Source organism: Pleurodeles waltl, chromosome 6 (assembly GCF_031143425.1).
Source record: "Pleurodeles waltl isolate 20211129_DDA chromosome 6, aPleWal1.hap1.20221129, whole genome shotgun sequence".
In the NCBI taxonomy this organism is placed as follows: Eukaryota; Metazoa; Chordata; class Amphibia; order Caudata; family Salamandridae; genus Pleurodeles; species Pleurodeles waltl.
In genome coordinates, this window is record NC_090445.1 from 43,612,884 (window position 1) to 43,638,542 (window position 25,659).

The window sequence follows — 25,659 nt, forward strand, 5'->3', positions numbered from 1 at the left end:
ACATACGTGAACCCAAGCGCACCAGCAATAATTCTGATGACCAACTTATGTATTGTTGTCACATATGTGCAAGTGTTTTTCTTCTAGCATGTCCTGTTGCAATTCCCTAAGAATCCGTGTTTGTTCAACTGTCCAGTGTCTGCTGGAAAAATTAGGGCGTATTAAGTCATAGAGTGGCTTGATACGTTGTGCATCGTCAGGAATGTAGGTTCTGCCAAAGTTGAAGAAACCAAGTAAAGACTGTAGTTTCTTGAGAGTGTTAGGTGGGAGGAGTTGAGCACATTTCTCTAGAAAGTGCGGAACCAGGCTTTTCCCCTTGTCTGATAGCTTGTATCCCAGGAACAGTACACTGAGAAAGGCTATTTTAGTTTTTCTAAAATTGAATTTGTAGCCAAGGGCTGCGAATCCTAAAACGATCCGATCGACCCTGGCAAGATGAATGTTGAGGTCGTCATCTGCGAGATAGATGTCATTCACGTATGACAACGCCTCAGAATCAATATCATGTAATATTGATGTTACACGGGCTGAGAGCAGTCTGGGCTGTTCTTGTAGCCTTGGCCCAAATGACAAAACAGTTTCTGTGAGCCAAATGAGAATGCACTCTGGTCCCGACTTTCATGTGCTAAGTTTTGGCAGAAGAACCCGTTGGAAATATCCAAAGTTGTTTCTTATTTTTTGCGCACTATGGGCCAGATGTAGGAACCGGTTTGCATGTCGCAAACTGCGAAAAATGCAGTTTGCGACATGCAAAACGGCCATCGTGATGCTGATTCACATTTTGCGAGTCGGTACTGACTCGCCAAATGTGAATCCGACTCGCAAATAGGAAGGGGTGTTCCCTTCCTATTTGCGACTCGCACCACGATGCAGAATTGCTTTGTGACCGCGAAGGCGGTCGCAAAGCAATTCGCAGTTAATACCCACTTGAAGTGGGTGGTAACTCATTCGCAAACGGGAAGGGGTCCTCATGGGACCCCTTCCCCTTTGTGAATGTCGCTAAAAATAATTTTTCAGAGCAGGCAGTGGTCCAATGGACCACTGCCTACTCTGAAAAAATGAAACCAAATGGTTTCATTATTTTTTTGTATTGCAACTCGTTTTCCTTTAAGGAAAACGGGCTGCAATTCAAAAAAAAAACCTGCTTAATTAAAAAAACAGTCACAAACTTTGAGGTCTGCTGTCTTCAGCAGGCCACCATCCCTGTGAATGCATGGACTCGCTATGGGGTCGCAAAATGCGACCCACCTCATTAATATTCATGAGGTGGGTCTTTGCGACCCCATAGCGAGTCGCAGAAGGTGTCTGAGACACATTTCTGCGTACAATTTTGCGAGTTGCAAATTGCGAGTCGGTCTGACTCGCAATTTGCAACTCGCAAAATTTTCTTTTGCTACATCTGGCCCTATATTGTTAATTAGTGCTGTACTATGTGAATTTTGTATAGCGTATGTGCGTGTATGACTGTTTAAGTGTCTGTAATCTAAAACTATTCTGTAGAAATGGTCTGGTTTTGCAACGGGGAATAACGGGTTATTCATTGGAGAGACACAGGGCTCTATTACTCCCTGGTACTCAAGCTGAGTGAGGATCTCCCTTACTGGAGCTTTTGCTTCGTGTTTAACAGGATATTGTGGCTGAGGTTGGGGTGTAGACCTAATAGGTATTACATGGCAAGGAGAATCCTTGTCCCATCCTACATGATTGCGGTATAACGCAGGTGCCTGCACTAAAGCTGACAGCGTAGGCTTCTTTCACCGCTTCTGGAACAAGATCAGAGAAAGAAGGCAAAATGACATCTTCCCCATGTGGGATCTTACGGACGAGCTCGGGAGGCCAGTCCCTCTCGGCCAACAGGATATCACAACTAAGTTCATCACAGAATATCACACCAATGGTGCGCTCTACGTCTCCCTCTATTTGGATCTTTAAATCATAAACCCTGTTGGGTGGGAGAACGCGGCCATCCGCAGTCTCAACAGCAATGAAATCAGTAATTGCTGTTGCATCCAGATGATCTTTCAGACTCTGGTGACATATCATGACCTCTGCTGCTCTGTCTAACAGTGTAACTGCCCATGTCTTGTTCTTCAGCAATGTTCTCAAGTGTACTGGCATTTTTAACTGACAGTGCTGCCACCTTGTTGACTTTTATTCTTTTTGTCTGAAGACTGTGGTGAGTCTTTCTTCTGTTTCACATGTTCAGGGCGTTGATCGGGATGGCCTCCTCTCTCGCTACATCTATCCGGTGCGTCCTGAAAGAAACGAGAGGGACGTGAGTCAGTATATCTCTCAGGAGCTTTTATATTTTCTCTATTTCTGAGAGAATGTCTCCTGTCGGAGTTCTTCGGATGTGCTCTTTTATTTCGTCTATCTTCAATGTCTTTTTGTTTATCCCAGCGCTTCTTAGAACACTCCTGTGCTTGTTTATTACCTGCTTTGGGGGTAGTACTCTGTATTTCGAGCTTCTTCGGCTTGGCTCCCACACTATCCCATCCTATACTAGTATAGATGTCGGAAATTATTTTCGGTAGCTCTTTCTCCCGATCCAAATGTGGAACCTCTCTGAGATGCTGACGTATAGCCAGTGCTGCCACTTCCCCTTTGATATTATTACTGAGTATAATTGACGAAACCGCGTTGAAGTTACACATTAATTTCATCCCCAAATCTAGGGCTGATGCAGCCCTGTGCTCATTCTGTATTTGTTTTAACACTTCCAGTAAATTGGCAAATGTCGGGGTACCATGTGTGGTAGTATAAATTTCAGCGAAGACTGTACCCCATGTGGCGCAGTCATCTACCGAGGGAACCATCCCGAAGAGCAAGCACATTGTGAGAATTCTATGTTTTTCCTGTGGTCCAGTATGGGGAAACACAGCTTCCAGCTGATTTATTTTCTGGGCTATCCAGAACGGGATTTTCTTTCGTTCTGTGGGTACCTTACCCATGATAGTATGTACTGTTTGTGGATTAATCCCAGTAGCCAATTGGTATCCAGCAGGTGCTGGTGGTGCTGGATGCGCTGGTGTAGTGTTCAAAGTTCGCATTACGAATTGAACGAGCCGTCTGTAAAGTGTTACTAGTTCAATGTATACGTTTTGCAGGTCTGCTGCCTGCATATTTTGTATACCTGGGTGAGGTGTGTATGTGGCAAACATAAGCCATGTTGGTCCATCATTACCTAAGGGACCTAATCTCATGGGTTGTATTACATGTGTTAGGGCACCTTTAAACCAGTTCTGATGGTCTTGATAAATAATCGGAACCTCAAGATACTGGTATGCTTGGTACCGTTGAGGTATGTTTGTAATTCTGTATGTGTGGAATGTAAATCATCTTTGGTCTTCCTCAGGAAAGGTGACCCAAGAGTAGAATGTTTCTGTTTGGTAAGCTTCACTAGCTTCTACTATGAAAGTGACATCCCCGCACTCATCTGTTAAGCCATGCCCTATTAGATGTAATGTTAATGCATGTCTAACATTCTTAGGAATGTCTATGGCATTAGCCATATTGTGAAATAGGTGCTAGAGATGGAACACCAAATGGGGAGTATAGTCCTTTTAAGAGTTTGAGCTCGAACAACCTACAGCCTAATTAGGTGGTCCCTGTTCAGCTGAGGAGGATCTTCTCCAAGACCACGACGTCTCTGTATAATGGTACTTAGGGTATCTGTTGTCTGTGAGACAGTGATAGTCGGGTTATCCATAAATTAGTGCCTAAACACCATCGTTGGTGGCACAATGTCGTAGTTGGACTCTTGCTCTAGGCAAGACTGCTGGTTTAAGGATGACAGTACTTATGTTTGTAGGTGACTATGCCAATCCTACAACAAATCGTAACTGTCGTCCCAACCCTCCTGGCTCACAAGCAGCACCTCACCAAAAACCCAAACGGTAAAAGGTGATTTGTGGCAGTCTTTACGCATGGACTCAAGAGTATGACATCTCAGGGAGTGTTGTGGTTAAACAGAGATTACCCCTTTCTCACATAAACACCATGTCTCAATCAAACACAGGCAATGAAGAAGATGCAGTAAAGTTGCAATAGGTTTTATTTAGCAAAACTGCAATCTGTGATAAGTTGCATGGGCTACTGTCGGGGTCGGTAGAGGTGGATGGGGAGATACTGCAGTGGTACAAGCTCCTTCTGAAGTTGTACCAAGTGCTCCATCAGAAGTGTCTGTTACAATGACAATGTCTAGTACAAGTAGAAACAGGATTCAGGAAGATCAAGTACAGGTAATCCCTGAAAGGACAGTGGTGGTAGAAGCACCTCCTAACTAAGTTTGTATTGGGATTCTAAAAGTCAAATTTGGAGATATGCTTCATCGAAATGTGGATATAAACAGAATATTTGACATATAGGCCCTCATTACAGCCCTGGCGGTCAAAGACTGTCAGGGCTGTTTCGTCTGATGCACCGCCAACAGGCTGGCGGTGCAATCCTTGGTATTACGACTGCGGCGGAAGGTCCGCGGTTGCACCGCCGGGACCAGCGGTTTACCGCCACATTGGTCCCGGCGGTTGTAATCCTCCAGGGCAGCGCTGCCCAGGGGATTACGAGTCCCCCTCCCGCCAGCCTTTTCAGGCTGCCAAAGGCATGGGCAGAGCAGGGGCCCCGTGACTCCCCTTTCCACCAGCTTTTTCATGGCAGTTCCTACCGCCATGAAAAGGCTGGCGGGAGGGGGACTCGTAATCCCCTGGGCAGCGCTGCAATCAGCGCTGCCCTGGAGGATTACAACCGCCGGGACCTACGTAGCGGTAAACCGTTGGTCCCGGCGGTGCGACCGCGGCGCTTCCGCCGCAGTCATGATACCAAGGATTGCACCACCAGCCTGTTGGCGGTGCAACCGACGAAACAGCCCTGGCGGTCTTTGACCGCCAGGGTTGTTATGAGGGCCTTAATCATGAAAACTCAAAAGTAGAAAGATTTGAAGAAATATCAAGAAAAATGGAAAAAGGGGGCGGTGAATAAAAAGAAAATGAAAGACCATTAAGGAAAAGTGGCAAGAAAAATGGCAAGTGATCCAGAAAGGGGGACAAGTTTAGTGGCTGAGTATCCTTCAACGGAGATACACTGAGGGAATTTAGTGCATGTCCCTTGGACAGGAGCAGATTTGTGTACCTTTACACATAACTTCCCAACATTGGGAGAAGTTCCAGAAAAATGGTATGATGAGATTCGAAATTGAAAATATGCCTCACCAGAGTGAGTGCATCTAGCTACAGTATCAGAAGAAGATTCAGATGAAGACAAATACTTCCAGATGAATAAGTACCATAAGACTTTTAAAAGTGAATCAGATCCAGAAACTGGCACTGAAGAAGGACCACGGGAAGTCAAATAGAGACTTTTTGAAATATTTAATTGAGATAAGAATCACAAAAAATTAGACAGGGGAGTTTTGATTAGAAGACTGAAACAACTGAAAGAAAAAATGATATAGAGAGACTAATCCATATTGATGAAGCTGATTCTGAAAGTTTACTTTGTATGAACTTAGAAGAAAAGAAGATGAAGAAATATTATTGTTTAAAAGAAGAACTTGATTTTTACCACAAAATATATATATTTTTGTGATTTTTGTCTCTAACATGAAGCTCGGAAACAGCAGATGCTGTAAAATTGTAGAGATGGTGCTTTTAACATTTATATTATTAACATTGGTTGTCCTGGTTGGTGTACTTACTGAGTCTTGCATGAAATGCTTCAGATCATATAATTAGTGAAATAGCAATTAGAACTAATCAAAAAGAATCTAAGCAAATAGTACCAATCCATGAAAACATTTAGTTAGTGGTATTAGAGATAATCGGGGTGATTCTGAGATTGGCGGGCGGCGGAGGCCGCCCGCCAGTCTTCCCCCGACAAAATACTGCCCCGCGGTCGCAAGACCGCGGAGGGTATTTTGAGATTTGCCCTGGGCTGGCGGGCGGCCGCCAAAAGGCCGCCCGCCAGCCCAGGGCAAATCTACCTTCCCACGAGGACGCTGGCTCCGAATGGAGCCGGCGTAGTGGGAAGGTGCGACGGGTGCTGTTGCACCCGTCGCGTATTTCAGTGTCTGCTTTGCAGACACTGAAATACTTTGTGGGGCCCTCTTACGGGGGCCCCTGCAGTGCCCATGCCATTGGCATGGGCACTGCAGGGGCCCCCAGGGGCCCCGCGGCACCCCCTACCGCCATCCTGTTCCTGGCGGGAGACCCGCCAGGAACAGGATGGCGGTAGGGGGTGTCAGAAGCGGTGTCAGAGCGGTGTCAGAGCGCGCTCCACAGCCATGGAGGATTCTCCCGAGCAGCGGAAAGTCGGCGGGAGACCGCCGACTTTCCGTTTCTGACCGCGGCTGAACCGCCGCGGTCAGAATGCTCGACGGGGCACCGCCAGCCTGTTGGCGGTGCTCCCGTGGTCGGTGACCCTGGCGGTCACCGACCGCCAGGGTCAGAATGACCCCCAATGTGTGTACTAAAATGATTGAGGAGTAAATGGAAATTATGAAAATTAGTAGTTGTTACGTCTGTACTTTCTTTCCTACATCAGCTGATGAAGGGGCTACATAGGTCCTGTTAGAACGCTCATACTCACTTTATTGTAGAATTTTAGTAACTATCATTAGCCATGAAGAGTTTCTTTTCAAATAGCTGACTGACTTGATGTGATGGGAAGTATCTAAGAGAGATTGCACAAAACAAAGCTGATGCTTTTGTGGGTGAATTTTATTTGCGTCTGCTGAGTAGTGAAGAGTCTGATTTTACTAAAGAATATAATGAAATCGGTAAAAATGCAATAAGGATCTGGAAGAACAGAAGGTTGCTCTGGAGGAAAGTGAGGAAGAATAATTATTTGGATTTTCAGGGTTACATCCAAGGTTGAAGATGGAGCAAAAAAGAGGGGTGATATGTGCATGGTAAGGCTTAGTCCTGTGAAGGGAGAAAGAGTAAAGTTTGTTGGTGAAAGTATGTGTGAAAAATCATATGAAGTTAGTGCAATCTTTTGTTTGGAAGAAAACCTATTGTGAGGGGTATTTATTATGTTTGATTATTTCAATCAGCCAAAGAACTGGTTGGGTTCAGGTTATCTGGCTTTAGTTTGCTCTAGGAGAGTTGGGAGAGGAACATGGTTTGAAGAAAGTGAAGAGAAATTCTGGAAAAGTGGTATTAGAAATCGAATGGAAATAGCGATGAATGATTTAAAGATTAGGTGATTATCTAGAGTTGTAAATAAACTTGCTGAAATACAGCAGTCTTTTAAACTAGGGAATGTAGAAATGTTAGCAATTAGAGCAATGGTGATGCAGAACAGTCTTGCCTTAAATATACTTTTGGCAAAAGAAGATGATGTCTGTAAATTAATTGAGGCAAGAAGGTGCTGTACATATATTCTGGATTATAGTGAAGTGATTGACTCTTATATCACTAACATAACTAATTCAACGCATGAGATTAGAATGTTTGAATAGCCTGATTTACAAGAGATTGTGGGGTCTTGTGTAAGAAAGATAGGGAGTGGTTTTTGGAAAAGTAGGTAAGTGGCTAAGTCGTTTTGGTGGTGGGGTACTGCGGCTATACTAACACTCCTGCAAGCTATTCTAACGCAGATAATAATAACAATAACGATTTGTGCTATTTCCCTATTTCTTATAAAATGATAACAGAGAGTATGATTAGAAGATATAGTAGCAACAATATGAAAAATGAGAGTAACAAGGACAACACTTTAAGGAAAAGGAAAAGGCCAGTGGATTTTGAACTGGATGGTAATTGGACTATCCAGGCTAGAAGAATTAAATGGTGGTGAAATACTCTGTTGCTGCCGATCCTGACAACTTGATTACTGTTCAGAAGCTCATGTTAAAAAAAATCAATGAACAAAGAAAATGCCAGAGTCTTTTCAAGGTTTGGCTTTGCAGTGGTTGCTTTCCAAATTGAGTGGGACCAAAGCCTAGGCTAAGCAAGTTAGTGGAGTAATTGCCCGTTTTTGTGACATCACCCAAGTGTGGCCCAGAAAACCTACACTGTGTTACCTTATGCGCCAAACCATCCTTCACAAAAAAGTAAAGCGAAAAGTAGGTGAGAAAGTATGTCCTAAACAGCATTATATTCTACCTAACATGAGAGCAGATTCTGAGGGTGACCAAGCCAGAATTGACTAAAGGCGACTCTATAAGATAAAAACACAGAAAATCACTTGGACGTCCTGGACCCTGCTTCTGGAGGATATTAGTTGATGCATTGCTCACAACCCTGCTCAAAATGTTTAAATCTAGTTCTGCTTTTTTACAGACAGACTTGCTTGTGTCTTTTCTTCTTAAGGTTAAGAGCTTGATTTAGAGTTCAGCAGACAGGTTACTCCTTCACAAATGTCAAGGCTATCCTATCTGTCGTCATGCGTGTGCATTACCTCCAGTGATACCTGTAATACTGCGGGTGAGATATCATCACGTTTGTGACAGAGTAACCCGTCCGCCAAACTCTAAATCAGGCTCAAAGAGTTTGGGGTATCATGTGAAAATGCAGCAGAATGTACACACCACATCATTCCTTGCAACTATCTTTAATGTATGGTTTTCAGAACAACAACTATCCATCATCGGAAGTGTGCAAGTGATGGGGTGAGGTCCAGAGCAAACACAATCCCTTACTAAAAACCAACTAGGAAATCATGACATAGGTTAGCCCAAGTGATAGATGAGAACATCTGCAACCTCTAACTTGGCTTCAAGTCACTTAACAAAACATGATCCTTCTGTCTTTTTTCTTATGCTCTTTTGTTCTCTGCCTCAAACCTCTTTTGCCTCCTACCCACTTCTTTTTACAAATATACATATATTGTCACACACTTTCTGCATTTATATAAGCCTAGCTCTCTACCTTTCTCACTGTCCTCACCGAGGTCTTGATTTAAAGTTCAGCAGATGTGTTACTGTCACAAACGTGCTGGATATCTTGGCCATAGTACAAGTGCCATTGGATATTATGCACCTGTAATATTGCAGATGGGCTATGGGCCAGTGGCACAACAAAGGACACTGCAGTCCCTGCGGTGTGGGGGGCCCCAAGGTCCAGGGGGGCCCTCAACACACCACCTGGCCTCAGGGAATCCAGAGGGGGGCCCTTCAGATTCTTTGCTGGGGGCCCCCTCCAGTTTCGTTACGCCACTGCTATGGGCTATCCGTCACATTTGTGATAAAGTAACCCATCCAATAAACTCTAAATCAGGCCCAAAATGTCTAGTCTTTGTAAAATACCTTAATATTTTCTCTTGTACCAATGCTTTTATTTTTCTGTCTTTTTTATCTTCTCCTTCTTCTTCCTTCTTTCATCTGTCTTCCCCACTCAAAATATTAGAACCTTTTCTCTTCCTTGTGTATATTCCTGTTTTTTTCCCTTCCACTAGTCCATTTCCTCCTGCTCTTTTCCCTGCTTTCTCGATACTCAATGCCATCTTTTAACCATCTTGTATATTGCATTGTCTCCCTTCCTTTGCCACAGAGGGATTCCTGCACCAATGGAATCTTGCATTGGGGTACTTTCACGAAAGACGACATCCAAAAACTAATGCGGCCACGGTACCTGTGCACCGAGGGTGACAAAGGATATTCCACATGCAAAGGTAAATACAATTTAAATTAGGCTGAAATGGTATAGAGGCAAATATGGGCATATGCAAGGTGCTGCTCTCAGAAAATTTCTCCCATATCCCTTATTTATGAGGCCCGTGGCCACCCTGCGCTACTGGGAAAGGACAGGAATGCGCTGTAGCTACAAGATACCTCTCCCCCTGCGCTGGTGCACAAATTGCTGCTTAGTGCCAACTTAGGCACCCTTGCACCATGGTGCTAGGGTGCCTGCGTTGTAGTGATGATTGCTTTTGTGCAGGAAGAGAGATCTTTGTGCACAAAAACAATCACAAGAGGTGTTTTCCTCTTTCTGTGTGTGCTGCAGGATGCAGCACACACTGAATGAGGAAAAGACAGGGAGAAATAAATATATTTCTCCCCTTTGCGTCATTCTAATGCCACCCCTGAGGTGGCCTAGGAATCTAACACATTTTCAGACTTGTACATTTGGGAATGCGTCAGATTCCTTGGGCTCCCATGGGTGTTGCGTGAGAACACCCCAAACAACACTCATGGAATGCCCCTTTCGTACAGTGATATGCGTGATAGGGGTCCATATTTACAAGGCCATGAAAAGCTTTGTGTGGCCTTGTAAAAATGGGCCGGCACACTGCGCCACTGGAGGGTCAAAACAAATGACGCTCCGGTGGCGCAGTGTGCTGGTACGGGCTCGTAAATTAGGTCCAAAATATCAAAAGGTACATTTGTATGACTTTTCTGTACCTAACTTCACATATACGTACCTTGGTGATATAAGTATATTTTCAAGGTATGTAGAAACTCCAGTAATAACTGTAGAAATATACCCAATTGCCCTTTGGTGCTCTGCCATAGACTTGCTGTCTTTGTCCTCCCTCAGTGGCCCTCAGATACGACCTTGCCACTTTTGTGCACTGTCCAAACAGAAAATACATATTCATCTGTTCAGATTCTTCCCTGTTCTAGGGTGAAATTGTCTGGTAAGAATAAGGCCCGCAGTTCATGGTATTTCAGACAATATTTATAATTGTTTTTTAGTCCTATACGCTATTACTGGAATCCTCCTTGAGGTCTTGAGGTTTTGCTTTCAGCAGCTTTAGCTAATAGTAGGACAGCTTTGGAATGTGGCTGCTTTGTCATGCCTACACTGCATGAACAAATTTATCCCTTCTGCACACAAGTTGTTGTTTCCCTGATGAGACAAAATCTTATAAGGACTGGAGCCTCTCTTCCCGATTTCACATAATGTTGAAGGCAATAGGCCCCAACACATCTCCTCTGTGCCATGTTAGCTGTCAAGTACACATTCATCATCTAGACCCAGCTGCTGTCCTCACAATGATCCACTGCCAGATCACCCACCGACAACCCCTTGTAAATCCTAGCCCTTCAATGCTCCAAAACAAAAGGTAACAAATTGAAAAAAAGAATGTTTTCCCAGATAGATGCACATGTGAATTTTGTCTAGTCTGTCCACTCTCACCCAGCTCAACTGTTGTCGCGCTTCTCTTTTCTTTCCTCTTGCCTTTTTTCATGTTTAAACCCTCAAAGGACCCTACTCGCAAATGCCCCAAATTCGGTTCTGATACCCAAAAGTACTTCCCCTTAAACGCTATCCCTGCCAGTTTCCACAAGATGATTACTGGGGACAAATTGCCGTCCATCATTGACATCACAAGATTCATAGCGTAAGATGCTCAATGCTAACCCTTCAGTAATAACACCTTCTTGCACCACTGTACAAAAACGGTTTCCAAGCCAGCCTTCCCATAATTGATACTTTTTACTAACAGCAGTGCCCTCATTGTCACAGTGCCCACACCTCTCTCAGTCCTGTCTCTCTGTGGAAGTAGGAGGCCACGTGTATCTCTGTTATAGTTTTCTAAAAACATGGTGCATATCAACATGCCCAGCCTCATATTTTCTGAACGTTGCTCCATCTGATGCAGATTAGTCACCCCGTTCATAATAATCACCATGGGGGTTATTACAACTTTGGAGGAGGTGTTAATCCGTCCCAAAAGTGACGGTAAAGTGACGGCTATACCACCAGCCGTATTACAAGTCCATTATATCCTATGGTAATACGGCTGCTGGTATATCCGTCACTTTAGCGTCACATTTAGGACGGATTAACACCTCCTCCAAAGTTGTAATAACCCCCCATGTGTCTACAGAATACACTCCCCAAGGCCACAAACTTATGTTCAGACATCAGGTGACTTAGCACCTGCTCCAATTTCTGCAGTTGACACTTTTGTTTGGTCACTGTCTCTGTCAACAGAGCCTTCAATGTCTCAAGCTTGTCTGCTGACAAGTGCAGGAAAGGGTCCCCTGCATTGATCATTTTTCGGTGGTAAACATATAAATGCATAAACGTAAATTACGAAGTCCAGGAGCCAGAAAAAGTTTCTTGGGTAAGTTTATTTCTTAAGAAGAGGACCCATGACAGCACCAACAACTATCCAGGACGAGACGCAACATATGACAAGTCAAAAGACTCTCAAACTTGAATGTTTGCAGACGCTGTCATGGCACGAGAAACATGTACAAACAAATACAATACAGTTAGGAGAGAAACATACAATTTCTAATTAAAACAGCATATTACATCACCTTCCCTCCTTATAAAAAAAAACTTGAAAAAGGTTAGTTTAGCAAGTAATCATCAAATCTAGAGGGCAATTTAATAATGCATTTAGAACGTGTTCGTACTACATTGCCTCCACCACCAACAGAATTTTCATCATGACTGAAAACATCAGTTGAGGCTACTCCAGGAGACTCTGGAGAAGCCACCGAAACAACATGCTCATCAGAATTGTTACTAGAGCTAATAGAAATATCAGTAGAAATCATATTATCTGCAGTAGAACGACTTTCTCTGTCAAAATACACTCTTTCGAAAATTTCAGCTTGCTCTGTAGAGATCAGAACAACACTATTCCTATCCCACCATCCTTTCCCCTCCAACAACAGAGAATTCTTGTTTGCTTTAATAACTTTAACAGTCAAAGAGAACTTAGATTCTCCTTTCATGACCCTTTGTGGATTTATAATCAAGACATAGGCCCTCATTACAACCCTGGCGGTTCAAGACCGCCAGGGCTGTTTTGGCTGAAGCAATGCCAACCGGCTGGTGGTGCTTCAGAGGGGATTACGACCGCGGCGGTAGCGCTGCGGTCGCACCGCCGGGGCCGGTGGTTTCCCTCCACATTTGCCCCGGCGGTGATAATCCGCCAGCGCTGCCCAGGGGATTACGAGTCCCCGACCGCCAGACTTTTCCTGGCGGTTTGAGCTGCCAGGAAAAGGCTGGCGGTACGGGGAGTTACGGGGCCCCTGCACTGTCCATGCCACTGGCATGGGCAGTGCAGGGGCACTCTGACAGGGTCCCGTGCAGCTTTTCACTGTCTGCATAGTCATAATGTCATAATTCTTTTTTTGCATCAATTGTTTTTTTGACACCTTGTTCTTTAATTTGGTCAAATCAAACATTTCCCTTCCTTTCTCTTTAAGTCTACTGGTTTTCAAGAGCCAAGATGGAATCAAATTAGTAACTGCTTTCCTTCCCCTAAGTAACATAAAAGGAGTAATCTCAGTAGTTGAATGTGGTGTAGTGTGATACGCCCAAATTTTCTCTTGAAGAAACTGACCAACATCCAGATAAGTGGCAACAGCAGTTTGTATCCCCTCTTTCAATATGCGGTTATCCCGTTCCACCATGCCATTGGATGCAGGACTGTATAATGCCACTTGTGAATGTTTAATACCATATAGTTCCATAAAAATCCCCATTCTTTGAGATGTAAAATGTACACCATTATCAGTAACAATTGAAGCTGGTGGACCTTCCAAAAGGAAAAGTTTTCCAGAAATACTTTAACAGACTCTGAATTGGCACATTCTATGAACGAATAATAAATCCACTTAGAAAAATAGTCTATTACTACAATTAGAAACCTCATCTCTTTTGGCAAAATATAGAATTGACCTGAAAAATCAATAGCTATACTATCCCATGCTTTACTAGGAAAGGGAACTGGACACAAAGATTTAATAGTATTTTTCCAGTGTTTATCAGACACCACACAATGTGAGCAATTATCCACAAAGTTAGTAACCTGTTTGTCTGGACCAGGCCACCAATACGCTTCTTTCAACTTTTTCACAGTGGCTGAAATTCCTAAATGCCCTTCATGAGCAATCCTCACAATTTTGTCTTGTAAACCATTATGCGAACAAACTACCTCTCATGCAAATATCATTTACAAAAGATAATTCACAGGCAACCTGCTCGTAAGTTCTCAATTCACTACATAGGGCTTTCTCAGAAGGCCAACCACTGTTGATAAATTTGAAAACTTGAGATAGAATTTTATCTTCTGTCATAGCTGTCTCCCAATCATTCATTGTAATGTTACCATCACAAGCTGAAATGCAATCAGCGAAACCAACAACATATTCATTGTCTTGCTTCTCTCTCTCTTCATTATAACTTTGTAATGGCATACGTGGCAAACAATCTGCTCTGGTGTTTTTTCCACCTTGTGTGTACTTCACTATCAAATCATACTCCTGCATTTTAGACAAAAGTCAAACTAAGCGAACAGAGGCCTTTCCCAACCCATTTCAACTGAAAAGATACACTAAAGGCTTGTGGTCGGTATAAACTTTGCAGCTATTACCCCATATGTAGGCCTTTAATTTTTGTACAGTCCATACACAAGCTAAAGCCTCCCTCTCAATGGTACTGTATTTGTTCTCTGCTACTGAAAGTGTCCTAGAAGCAAATGCTACTGTGTTTTCGTTGCCATTGACAATCTGCCCAAAAACAGCACTTAAAACTTTTAGATTGGCATCCACAGCTATAAATGATTTGCCAAAAGGAAAAATGGTTAATGAGAAGGAGCAGATAAGACCAATTCCTTAACTTTCTGGAAAGTTACATCAATTTGATCATCTCAAAGAAATTTCTGACCCTTCTTGAGTAAGGACCTCAAAGGTTGAACCATTAAGGCATAGCCTGGCACAAAGTGTGCATAGTACTCGCACAGTCCCAAAAATTAATGTAGTGCATCGTTATCTGCAGGCAGAGGGGCATTTTTTATAACTTCCAAATCGCAAAGTTTAGATTTTATCCCGTCACCAGATATGGTATGACACAAATATTCTACTTGTCCAACCAGAATCTACATGTCTCAGTTTTTACTGTCATAATATGTGACTGAAGGATATCAAAAAACTTTTTTCAAAAGTATAATATGCTCTTCAGTACTGTCAGTGTGAACAAGAATATCATCCTGAAAAGCCACAACATTGCTTAAACTACTGAACAACGTGTCCATCATTATTGGGAAAACACTGGCAGCAAAAGCCAACCCAAACGGAAGTCTACGATATTTGAATGCACCAAACGGTGTGAGAAAAGTAGTGAGCATCTGAGACTCTTCACTCAATGAAATCTGATGATACGCTGAACGAAAATCAATAGTTGAAAAGAATTTTGAGTTTCCCACACTTGTGATTATCTCTTGTATGTGGGGAAGTGGATGGCAACCAACTAAAATGTTTTTATTGAGTGATCTCAAGTCCACACACAATCTAAGATCACCAGTACTTTTTTTCGTAAGAACAATGGGCGAAACCCACTCAGATGAAACTGTAGGAGTGATAATCCCCTCAGAAACCAGTTTGTCCAATAATTCTTCCAAAGTCTGTCTGATGCTCAAAGGAACTGGTCTAACTTTGTGGACTACGGGTATAGCTCCTTTCTTGAGTTTAATACAATGTTCAAAGCCTTGAACAGTTCCTACTTTATCTAGAAATACTCTAGGAAACTGACTGACTCGGAAGACAGTACTGAGGTAACTGAAACTGAATCATTCAGCAGTTCTCCTAATACAATTGGAATGTCATGACCAGGACGTAAAATAATATCCAGCTTGGCTAAGTCTTTCCAGCCTGCAATGTCTCTCTCATTAACAGCCACATACACCTTTGTGAGTATTTGTCTGCCCACAATTCCTAGTTCCGTCCAGAAAAATCCTAGTAGATCTATGTCCTGATCTCCAAAGGTCTTGGGACTCATCAAAGCTGTCCTATGGCCCATCTGCTACTCTTGTGTCTTCAGGCCCCTTTGAAGGGACCCAGACCCTTCCAGTGCATTTTCACGCACCCAGTGACCTCTTCTGCACCACTCCTTTTGCACACTTGTGCAGATTTTAAATTTCCTGTCTGTGGCTAATAAACTTCAAGTGCTGACATTATTTTCCCCTACAGGTTTTTTCTGCAGCGATTTACACGCTTGAGCAAACATTGGATTCTGTTTTGATATCCTAGGTTTAAAAAATTCTGAGCGTCCAGAATTGTACAACTGTACCATTTCATGTGCTTTTCATATTAGGAACTATTTCTTCAATTTTATTCAGTTTCACACGCCACTCCTTTACTGTAACATGATGCAAATGGTAACTCCTCGTGTTCTTTTTCTTCAAGAACCAGGTGAACCTCCTGTAAACTGGTATATTTGGGTCAGACTTTTCAGACCTTTCAGTGCTTATCTTGGGCCTATTGATGGGGTCGAACTTAAACCTGAATGTAAAAGGAGTCTATTTTATTACTACTTTGGTATAGAGGGTCAAAACATTTTTGATGATTTACCAGATTTTTCACTTGATGATGATCAAGTTCCAGATGAATTTCAAGTTGCAATCAAACAATTAGAAACACATTTTGAAGGCAAGGTAAATTTAGTTGTACACTGGCACAATGTTGTCACCAGAGGAACCACAGAATCAATAGACACTTATGCGACTGCGTTAAAGTTTCTAGATTCACATTATGAATTTGAAAATTTTACTTCACAGAAAGTTTGTGATCAAATAGAATCTGTTAGAGACTTCGAGCTGCAGATTCCTTATCTCACAATATTTACCAGGCATCAGACTGGATCTGGGAAATCTTGAGCAGTGCCTCTGTCAGCTGGTAGGTGACATTGATCAACTTCACTTTATTGGCATCGTCCGCCCCAGATGTGCCATGTGAAGCACATATATAGGCACTACCCCACTGCACTGACATCAGTTCTTTTCTTTCCGCATCATCGATGTAGATCCGGAGAGAGCTACCTCAGTCCATTTTTTGAGCTATTCTTTTCAATGTTTTGTCAAGCTTTTTTGAGCTTTGCTTTTAGTATGCATAGGGAGTCCCCTAAAAAGCTTGTGGGGTTTAAACCCTATGGTTCCTGTCACTGATAGATGTCTGTAACAGACCCCCCCTACTGGTTTGCCTCTGGTGCCTGAAGCTTGACCGCAACTCCAAGGCCTGCCTTGACTGGTGAGACATGAATCCAGAGGCGCTTCAGGAGTGCTCCATGATACTCTTGGTCTCCTGGCTTCACAACACTCCAGGTCTCGGTCGTGCGGAAAGTCTTGGGTACGCTTGTGGAGCCGTTCCCAGTGCTCATTATTGTGCTCGAAGTTGTCATTAGATAACTTCCATAAAAAGCCTAAAAAATCTAAAAAGTCAAAGCACTTTTTGACTTCACCGTGCCAGTCTTAGTCTTCAGACAGGGCGCATGAACGATGTCATCATTCTAGGCCCTGCTCCCATGCATCTGCTGCCGAGCCTGAGTCTGGGTCTGCTCCTAACCTTCCAGAGTTTCCAGGAGAAGCAGCAGCCCCTGGCCAGTTAAAGAAGTTCTAAGAGGCCATGAACCTCATATGTGGACAGGCCAATCTCGTTGACGTGCCTTTGGGCCTCATGGGTTCAGAGGGTGCCCATACTGTATTCCTGCCAGCAGGTCCGCCCTCAGCACCAGTCAGTCACTTTGGATCTGTTCCTGGATCTAGGTCGGCTCAGGTCGAATAAAAATTCTGTGGAATTCCGCGGAGGCCGGCGACCTGCGGAGACCTGAAAGCGCCCTATCTCGGTAGCGCTAAGCAGGATCAGGTATGGTTAGAGCTTCCGAGATTGGGCACATTCAGGAGGGCCGTAGGCAGTGAAAGCTGTCTGTTGGAAAATGGGTTATTGGTAGGGCAGGTAGGTACCTACACCTAGCAACAAGCCACTAACCTCCACATAGGTACAGTTAGGTCTCAGTAAATTAATCCCAGCTCAACCCTTGGTAGCTTGGCAACGAGCGTCAAGGCTTAACTTAGGAGACAAAGTGTAAAGCATTCAAATATCACAAAACAGTAATTAAATAAAACACAGGAAACAGTTTAAAAATCCAAAACCAATTTATAAAAATAGTTTATATTTTTATCTTTAAAATGACACAAAAACGATTAAAATCGGTTCAGGGGAACCGGAGATATGAATTTTTAAAGAATTATTACTTTTCTAGCGCTTAGAAACAAAAAGCGCCAATCGGGTCATCTGGTTGCACCTCGACCGGGGCAAAGTCAAACTTTCAGGGCGACCGCGATGGAGCCCTGCTCGGCTACAGGTCGCGGGAGGCCTCGGTTAAAAAGTTACCTTCTGACTTAGTCTTTATTTTGAAGTTTTTCTTCACCGGGACGAACCTGCCAGTTGAATCCGACCTCCTGGAGCCCTTGTCCGGATACGCGATGTGGGTTTCCTCGGTGGAGACTTTTACCTTCGGACTTAGTCGTTTTTTCGAGATGAAAATCCTTCGACCGGGGTAAACCTGGATCTTGATCCGACGTCCATGGAGCCCTTCTCGGATACGATGGCTGGGAGGTCCCGGTCAACTTTTTACGTTCGGACTTAGTCTCTTTTTTGGATGTTTTTCTTTACCGGGACGAACCACGAAGTCAGGCCGGGTCGCGGTTGAGGCAAGCCGGCTAGAATTTCCGCGGCGGGTCGGTCCCTCTCTGGAGCTTTTTTCAAAAAATTCTCAAATCTTTTCCAAACTTCTGGGGCTTCACCCAGATGTTCTTTTAAGGTTCTTTTGGGGTCCACAGCTCACCCCAAGGGTCCAGAAGTTCTGTGATGGTCCTTGGGGGGTGCGGACTTCAACTCCCAGAATGCACCTGGCGCAAACTCCTTTTTGGCCACTGGACAGTGGTCAGCTGGTCGCTTTCTTCAGGAGTTGGTGCAGGGGACTCTGGTTTAGCAATTTTTCACCTGTAGCAAACAGGGAGTCCCTCCTTGAACCAGTTGAAGCCAGGCAAAGTCCTTCTTGTGGTGAAGCCCAAGTGTGCAGCTGGTGCAGTCCTTCTGAGTGCAGGGTCCAGGTGCAGGCCAGGGGTCCAGCAGGGCAGTCCTTCTTCTTCTTTAGTTCCTTTCTTGTTGAATTCTGGAGGGTATCTGAGGTGTGGGTGCAGGTCTGCCAGTTTTATCCTTGCTCCTGGGTGAAAAGCAGGGGGGCCCTGGTTCTCCAATCAGGGACAGGGTCGTCCCCCTGTGATGACCACTTCCTGGGAAGTGTGGCAAAAATCCATCCCAGAAGGCAACAGTCTCTAAAAATCCAACATGGATGAATCTGATTTTTGGAGGTTACATCTGGCTGAGCCCACCCACTGGTGTGGCTAAAAATCATAAACACACCCCTCTCCTGCCCTCTCCTAATCTAATCAAGGGGGCACCTAGCTGTCTGGGGTTGCAGGATGTGGGGGTGTTGCTGGGTGCTGCAAATGTCCTTCTCTGCCTTTGAAGACCAGTTTGGCAGCCCTCCCCCTTCCTGCCTCACCATCTGCTGAGGGGAGATTCTCTCCCCCAAGCACATTCCTTTGTGTGAAGCCTGGCCACTTCACACCTCATCAAGGCAGCCTGGCAGAAGCTGCTGCAGGCTGGCCAATCAGAGCACAGCAGCATAAACAATGCAGAGCTGAAATTGGCAACTTTTTAGGTAAAGTCTAAACTTTTTACCTGAACTAGTTATATTAAATCCAACAACTGGAAGTTGTAGGATTTATTACAACAATTAATTTGATACCAAATTCTTGGTATGCAACATTTAAGGAGACTTTAAAATGTAAAATAAAGTCTGCCCATTCTAGCCTATGAAGGCCATTTACTTCAATGAGGGAAAAACGAATTTGGCTGTTTTTACCTCACCAGGGCTTATAAATCTATTTTTATAAAGTCCCTGCTTATAGTTACATGGCACCCAGCCCTAGGGGCACATAGGGCACACCTTAGGGGTGACTTATATGTAAAAATAAGGTAGTTTAAGACTTTGGAAGTACCTTTAATTCCAAAGTCGAATTTGCATATAACTTTAATTTAAAAGCAGCCAGCAAGGCAGGCTTGCTTTTAAAATGACACTGGGCACCTCAGCAATGCACCTAGGTGTGCACCACCTATGCTGTGGTCCCTAAACCTACATGCCCTACCATATACTAGGGACTTATAGGTAGGTTAACTTAGCCAATTATAATTAGCCTAATTTGCATATCCATTTTACACAGAGCACAGGCCCTGGGACTGGTTAGCAGTACCCAGGGCACCTTTAAAGTCAGGAAAACACCAGCAAAAAGTGGAAAATGGGGGCAAAAAGTTATGGGGCTTCTGCAATCAGCCCTGTTTTCTCACACAACCCCCCCCCCCCCAGCCCACACGCCCAGGAGACTCAGCCCAACCCTGGGAGAGTCTTCCTGGCTTGTTAGGCGAGGAAGACAGTGAAGAAAACTGGCTGTCCCTTTGCAGGGCCTACTCTGCCTTATATCCTCCTGTCAGGGTCACTCCCTATGGGTAGTGAAGCCATCCCAACAGTAAAAGGACCCAACTCAAACTGAAACTTCCCTCTAGGGGGGTCTTCCTCCTTTCTCTCTGCCAACTTGGGTAGTGAGGTGCCCACCTCCCCTACTCCAAACTTTGCTAGGGCAACACCTAGCTTACCCAAAGAGGTCACCCAACACTTGAGCAACCCCACCATGACCAATAGGGTCAGGGGGCCTACTTTGCTATTGGCCCTGGGGTCTGCCTCCCAGGCCAAGTACAGTGCTGCCAGGAAGGCTAGCACCCAGCAGAGGCTACTGACAGCTGTCAGTACCCAGAACCACACCCTAAGCTCTCCACTGACAGGTGGCTGAGCTGCTTTAGGGGCATCTTTGGGGTCCTGGCACCCCTCTTGCTGTCTAGAGTGGGGGGCTACCACCTCCTGTGGCAGACACCCTCCTTCCACTCTCCCTTCTGTCAGTGCAGGGGCAACACCCTGCATCTGGACAGCTGCCTGACTACTCAGGACTTCCTTGGGGTCAGGGGAGGCCTCACCAGTGCCAACTCTGGGCTCCCCCCTTACTGGGGCAGAAGGCCCTTGGCTCCCTGGAACTCTCTTTAAGAGTGGCCTACCCTTCCTTTTCTTCTTTCCTTTTCTTGGGGACCCCTGTCTCCTAACTGTAGGGACTGACTCCCCAGGACTTTGGGTTGGGGGGGCGCCCTGGGCGACCACCCCATCTGTGACCAGACTCACCTCTGGGAGGTCATTGCCCAGGATACAATCTAGGGGAAGGTCAGCACTGACTACCACCCTAATCCAGTCAAGGATACCCTCCCTCTCTAGGGGCACTATGGCTACAGGTTTGGAGGTGACCTCCCCTGTGGCTATCCTGACTTTCTTTGTCTTTCCTGGGACATACATGTCTGGGGTCACTAACCGGTCACTCACTATAGTGTGACTGGCACAGGTGTCTCTCAGACCAGTGGTGGGGATCCCATTCACTTGAATGTGGTGGAAGTGCCTACTCCCACCCTCAGGGATCACCAGCTTACCATCTGGTCCTGTCTCCCAGCACAATGCTAGAAGGACTTCATCATCTGAGGAATCCTCCTCTATGGCTACACTGGACAGCCCAGTGCTAACCACCTTCCTTGGACAGGCTGCATCTCCTCTGAAGTGACCTGTCTGCTGACAGTCAAAGCAAGCCCTACTGTCCAAGAGTTTTTTTAACCCTGGGTCTCCCTGTCTCTGCTTGTCAGAGTGGGAGTGGGATTTACTCTCCTCCTTCTTAGGGTTCTGGGGTACAGAGGGAGTCTCTGTGGTGGGCTTACCACCTCCCTCCTTAGGTTTTTGGTGACCTGTCCCCCCCTTCTTGGAGTCTCCCCCCTGGGACTTGACAACCACTCTGGTTCTCAACCACTCATCAGCTGCCTCCCCTAGCTCTCTAGGGTTGGTCTGCTTAGAGTCCACTAGATGCTGGCGTAACCTTTCTTGGATACAATTGGTCAAGATGTGCTCTCTCATGATCAAATTGTATAACCCCTCATAAGTATTTACTTTGTTGCCAATAATCCAGCCCTCTAGTGCCTTTAGTGAAATGTCCACAAAGTCAACCCAAGACTGGGTACTGACCTTCTGGGTGTCCCTGAACTTCATTCTATATTGCTCTGGGGTCAGACCAAACTTCTTGGCTAAGCACCTCTTCATACTAGGGTATGAATCTGCCTCCTCCCCCCTTAAGGTCAGAAGCCTATCCCTCCCTGAGTTGGGGACCAACTCCCACAAAAGGGAACCCCAGTATTGAGGCCTAACCCTTCTCATTTGGAGTGCCCTCTCAAAGGCCCCCAGCCACTTATCTATGTCATCCCCCTCTACATAAGCAGGAACTACCCCCTTGGGTAATCTGGGGCAAACTCCCCCACCCATGGACACCTCAGCTTCTTTATCGCTGCTTCCATCTCTTTTCTCTTTGTATGCCCACTTTTTCTTTTCTAGGGCCAGCTTCTCTGCTTCCAAAGCTATGTATGCTAGCTGGGCCTCCAGCTCTCTTTCTCTGATGGATGGGTTCTCTCCTCCTGAAAGGACCCCCTTCCCACCACTAGCTTTGGATCTGCCCCTAGTGACTGTATTTACTGAGGACCGTTCTTCCTCGTCCTCACTTAGGGTCAGATGCCTTCCCTCCCCTGAGTGGTTAGAGCTTGCATCCTCCCTTCTTTCTCCCTCCTCTGGAGCTTCTTCTGACTCTACCTCTTGGGCCTCAGCCCATGCTGTCAGGGATGTGATCAGGATTTGCTTCCTGAGATCAGTGGTTGCAGGCAACCCTCTTTCAATACACAACCCCCTAAGCTGGACTACTGTCAGTGTGGGTAGGCTAGCCAGATCAAGCTCCATGGTTCCCTAGTTTTGTGTCAACAAAAACTTTTTGCAAAAATTGGAAACAAGAATTTAGAAAAATTACAAAAATTCAATAATTGAAATTAATCCAAATTAAAAATTAAAAACAATTTTTGCACTAGGACAATTTAAAGGATTTTTTATTTGTTTTACCTAAAACTGTAACGTGATATTGAACACAAGTACAGGATCCCGTCGCTGCTTCCAATTATGTTGGAAAATGGGTTATTGGTAGGGCAGGTAGGTACCTACACCTAGCAACAAGCCACTAACCTCCACATAGGTACAGTTAGGTCTCAGTAAATTAATCCCAGCTCAACCCTTGGTAGCTTGGCAACGAGCGTCAAGGCTTAACTTAGGAGACAAAGTGTAAAGCATTCAAATATCACAAAACAGTAATTAAATAAAACACAGGAAACAGTTTAAAAATCCAAAACCAATTTATAAAAATAGTTTATATTTTTATCTTTAAAATGACACAAAAACGATTAAAATCGGTTCAGGGGAACCGGAGATATGAATTTTTAAAGAATTATTACTTTTCTAGCGCTTAGAAACAAAAAGCGCCAATCGGGTCATCTGGTTGCACCTCGACCGGGGCAAAGTCAAACTTTCAGGGCGACCGCGATGGAGCCCTGCTCGGCTACAGGTCGCGGGAGGCCTCGGTTAAAAAGTTACCTTCTGACTTAGTCTTTATTTTGAAGTTTTTCTTCACCGGGACGAACCTGCCAGTTGAATCCGACCTCCTGGAGCCCTTGTCCGGATACGCGATGTGGGTTTCCTCGGTGGAGACTTTTACCTTCGGACTTAGTCGTTTTTTCGAGATGAAAATCCTTCGACCGGGGTAAACCTGGATCTTGATCCGACGTCCATGGAGCCCTTCTCGGATACGATGGCTGGGAGGTCCCGGTCAACTTTTTACGTTCGGACTTAGTCTCTTTTTTGGATGTTTTTCTTTACCGGGACGAACCACGAAGTCAGGCCGGGTCGCGGTTGAGGCAAGCCGGCTAGAATTTCCGCGGCGGGTCGGTCCCTCTCTGGAGCTTTTTTCAAAAAATTCTCAAATCTTTTCCAAACTTCTGGGGCTTCACCCAGATGTTCTTTTAAGGTTCTTTTGGGGTCCACAGCTCACCCCAAGGGTCCAGAAGTTCTGTGATGGTCCTTGGGGGGTGCGGACTTCAACTCCCAGAATGCACCTGGCGCAAACTCCTTTTTGGCCACTGGACAGTGGTCAGCTGGTCGCTTTCTTCAGGAGTTGGTGCAGGGGACTCTGGTTTAGCAATTTTTCACCTGTAGCAAACAGGGAGTCCCTCCTTGAACCAGTTGAAGCCAGGCAAAGTCCTTCTTGTGGTGAAGCCCAAGTGTGCAGCTGGTGCAGTCCTTCTGAGTGCAGGGTCCAGGTGCAGGCCAGGGGTCCAACAGGGCAGTCCTTCTTCTTCTTTAGTTCCTTTCTTGTTGAATTCTGGAGGGTATCTGAGGTGTGGGTGCAGGTCTGCCAGTTTTATCCTTGCTCCTGGGTGAAAAGCAGGGGGGCCCTGGTTCTCCAATCAGGGACAGGGTCGTCCCCCTGTGATGACCACTTCCTGGGAAGTGTGGAAAAAATCCATCCCAGAAGGCAACCGTCTCTAAAAATCCAACATGGATGAATCTGATTTTTGGAGGTTACATCTGGCTGAGCCCACCCACTGGTGTGGCTAAAAATCATAAACACACCCCTCTCCTGCCCTCTCCTAATCTAATCAAGGGGGCACCTAGCTGTCTGGGGTTGCAGGATGTGGAGGTGTTGCTGGGTGCTGCAAATGTCCTTCTCTGCCTTTGAAGACCAGTTTGGCAGCCCTCCCCCTTCCTGCCTCACCATCTGCTGAGGGGAGATTCTCTCCCCCAAGCACATTCCTTTGTGTGAAGCCTGGCCACTTCACACCTCATCAAGGCAGCCTGGCAGAAGCTGCTGCAGGCTGGCCAATCAGAGCACAGCAGCATAAACAATGCAGAGCTGAAATTGGCAACTTTTTAGGTAAAGTCTAAACTTTTTACCTGAACTAGTTATATTAAATCCAACAACTGGAAGTTGTAGGATTTATTACAACAATTAATTTGATACCAAATTCTTGGTATGCAACATTTAAGGAGACTTTAAAATGTAAAATAAAGTCTGCCCATTCTAGCCTATGAAGGCCATTTACTTCAATGAGGGAAAAACGAATTTGGCTGTTTTTACCTCACCAGGGCTTATAAATCTATTTTTATAAAGTCCCTGCTTATAGTTACATGGCACCCAGCCCTAGGGGCACATAGGGCACACCTTAGGGGTGACTTATATGTAAAAATAAGGTAGTTTAAGACTTTGGAAGTACCTTTAATTCCAAAGTCGAATTTGCATATAACTTTAATTTAAAAGCAGCCAGCAAGGCAGGCTTGCTTTTAAAATGACACTGGGCACCTCAGCAATGCACCTAGGTGTGCACCACCTATGCTGTGGTCCCTAAACCTACATGCCCTACCATATACTAGGGACTTATAGGTAGGTTAACTTAGCCAATTATAATTAGCCTAATTTGCATATCCATTTTACACAGAGCACAGGCCCTGGGACTGGTTAGCAGTACCAAGGGCACCTTTAAAGTCAGGAAAACACCATCAAAAAGTGGAAAATGGGGGCAAAAAGTTATGGGGCCTCTGCAATCAGCCCTGTTTTCTCACACTGTCGTTTCAGGTCTCTTGTGTATTGGCCTGTCCTGTGTGCACAAGAGGCTTGAAATGGCAGCTTTCTTTTGCTGCCTATAGTCCTGGCCTGAATTCAAACCAGGGCTGTGGGCAGCAAAAGCTGCTAGGCCTGTTGTGCACCAGCCTGCCCCGTGTGCAGTGCACACACGGACAGGACAGTTCACAAGAGGCCTGAAACGACAGCTTTCACTGCCTAGGGTCCTGGCCTGAATTAAGGCCTGGGCCGTATGCAGGGAAAGCTGCTCTTTCAGTCCTTGTTTGTGCACCAGTGTGCACAAACAATGACAAAATAACAAAGAAAGAGACAAGAACTTATCTA

General features: G+C 45.0%; 1 protein-coding gene across 1 annotated transcript in view; it reads left to right on the forward strand.

The window, feature by feature from the left end:
- LOC138299142 (complement C2-like) overlaps positions 1–25,659 on the forward strand; it is a 479,732-nt gene that overhangs the window by 422,330 nt on the left and 31,743 nt on the right. Inside the window, exon 16 of the mRNA XM_069237201.1 lies at positions 9,489–9,609. Coding sequence (XP_069093302.1) covers positions 9,489–9,609 — 121 coding nt within the window. The remainder of the gene's footprint in view (positions 1–9,488; positions 9,610–25,659) is intronic.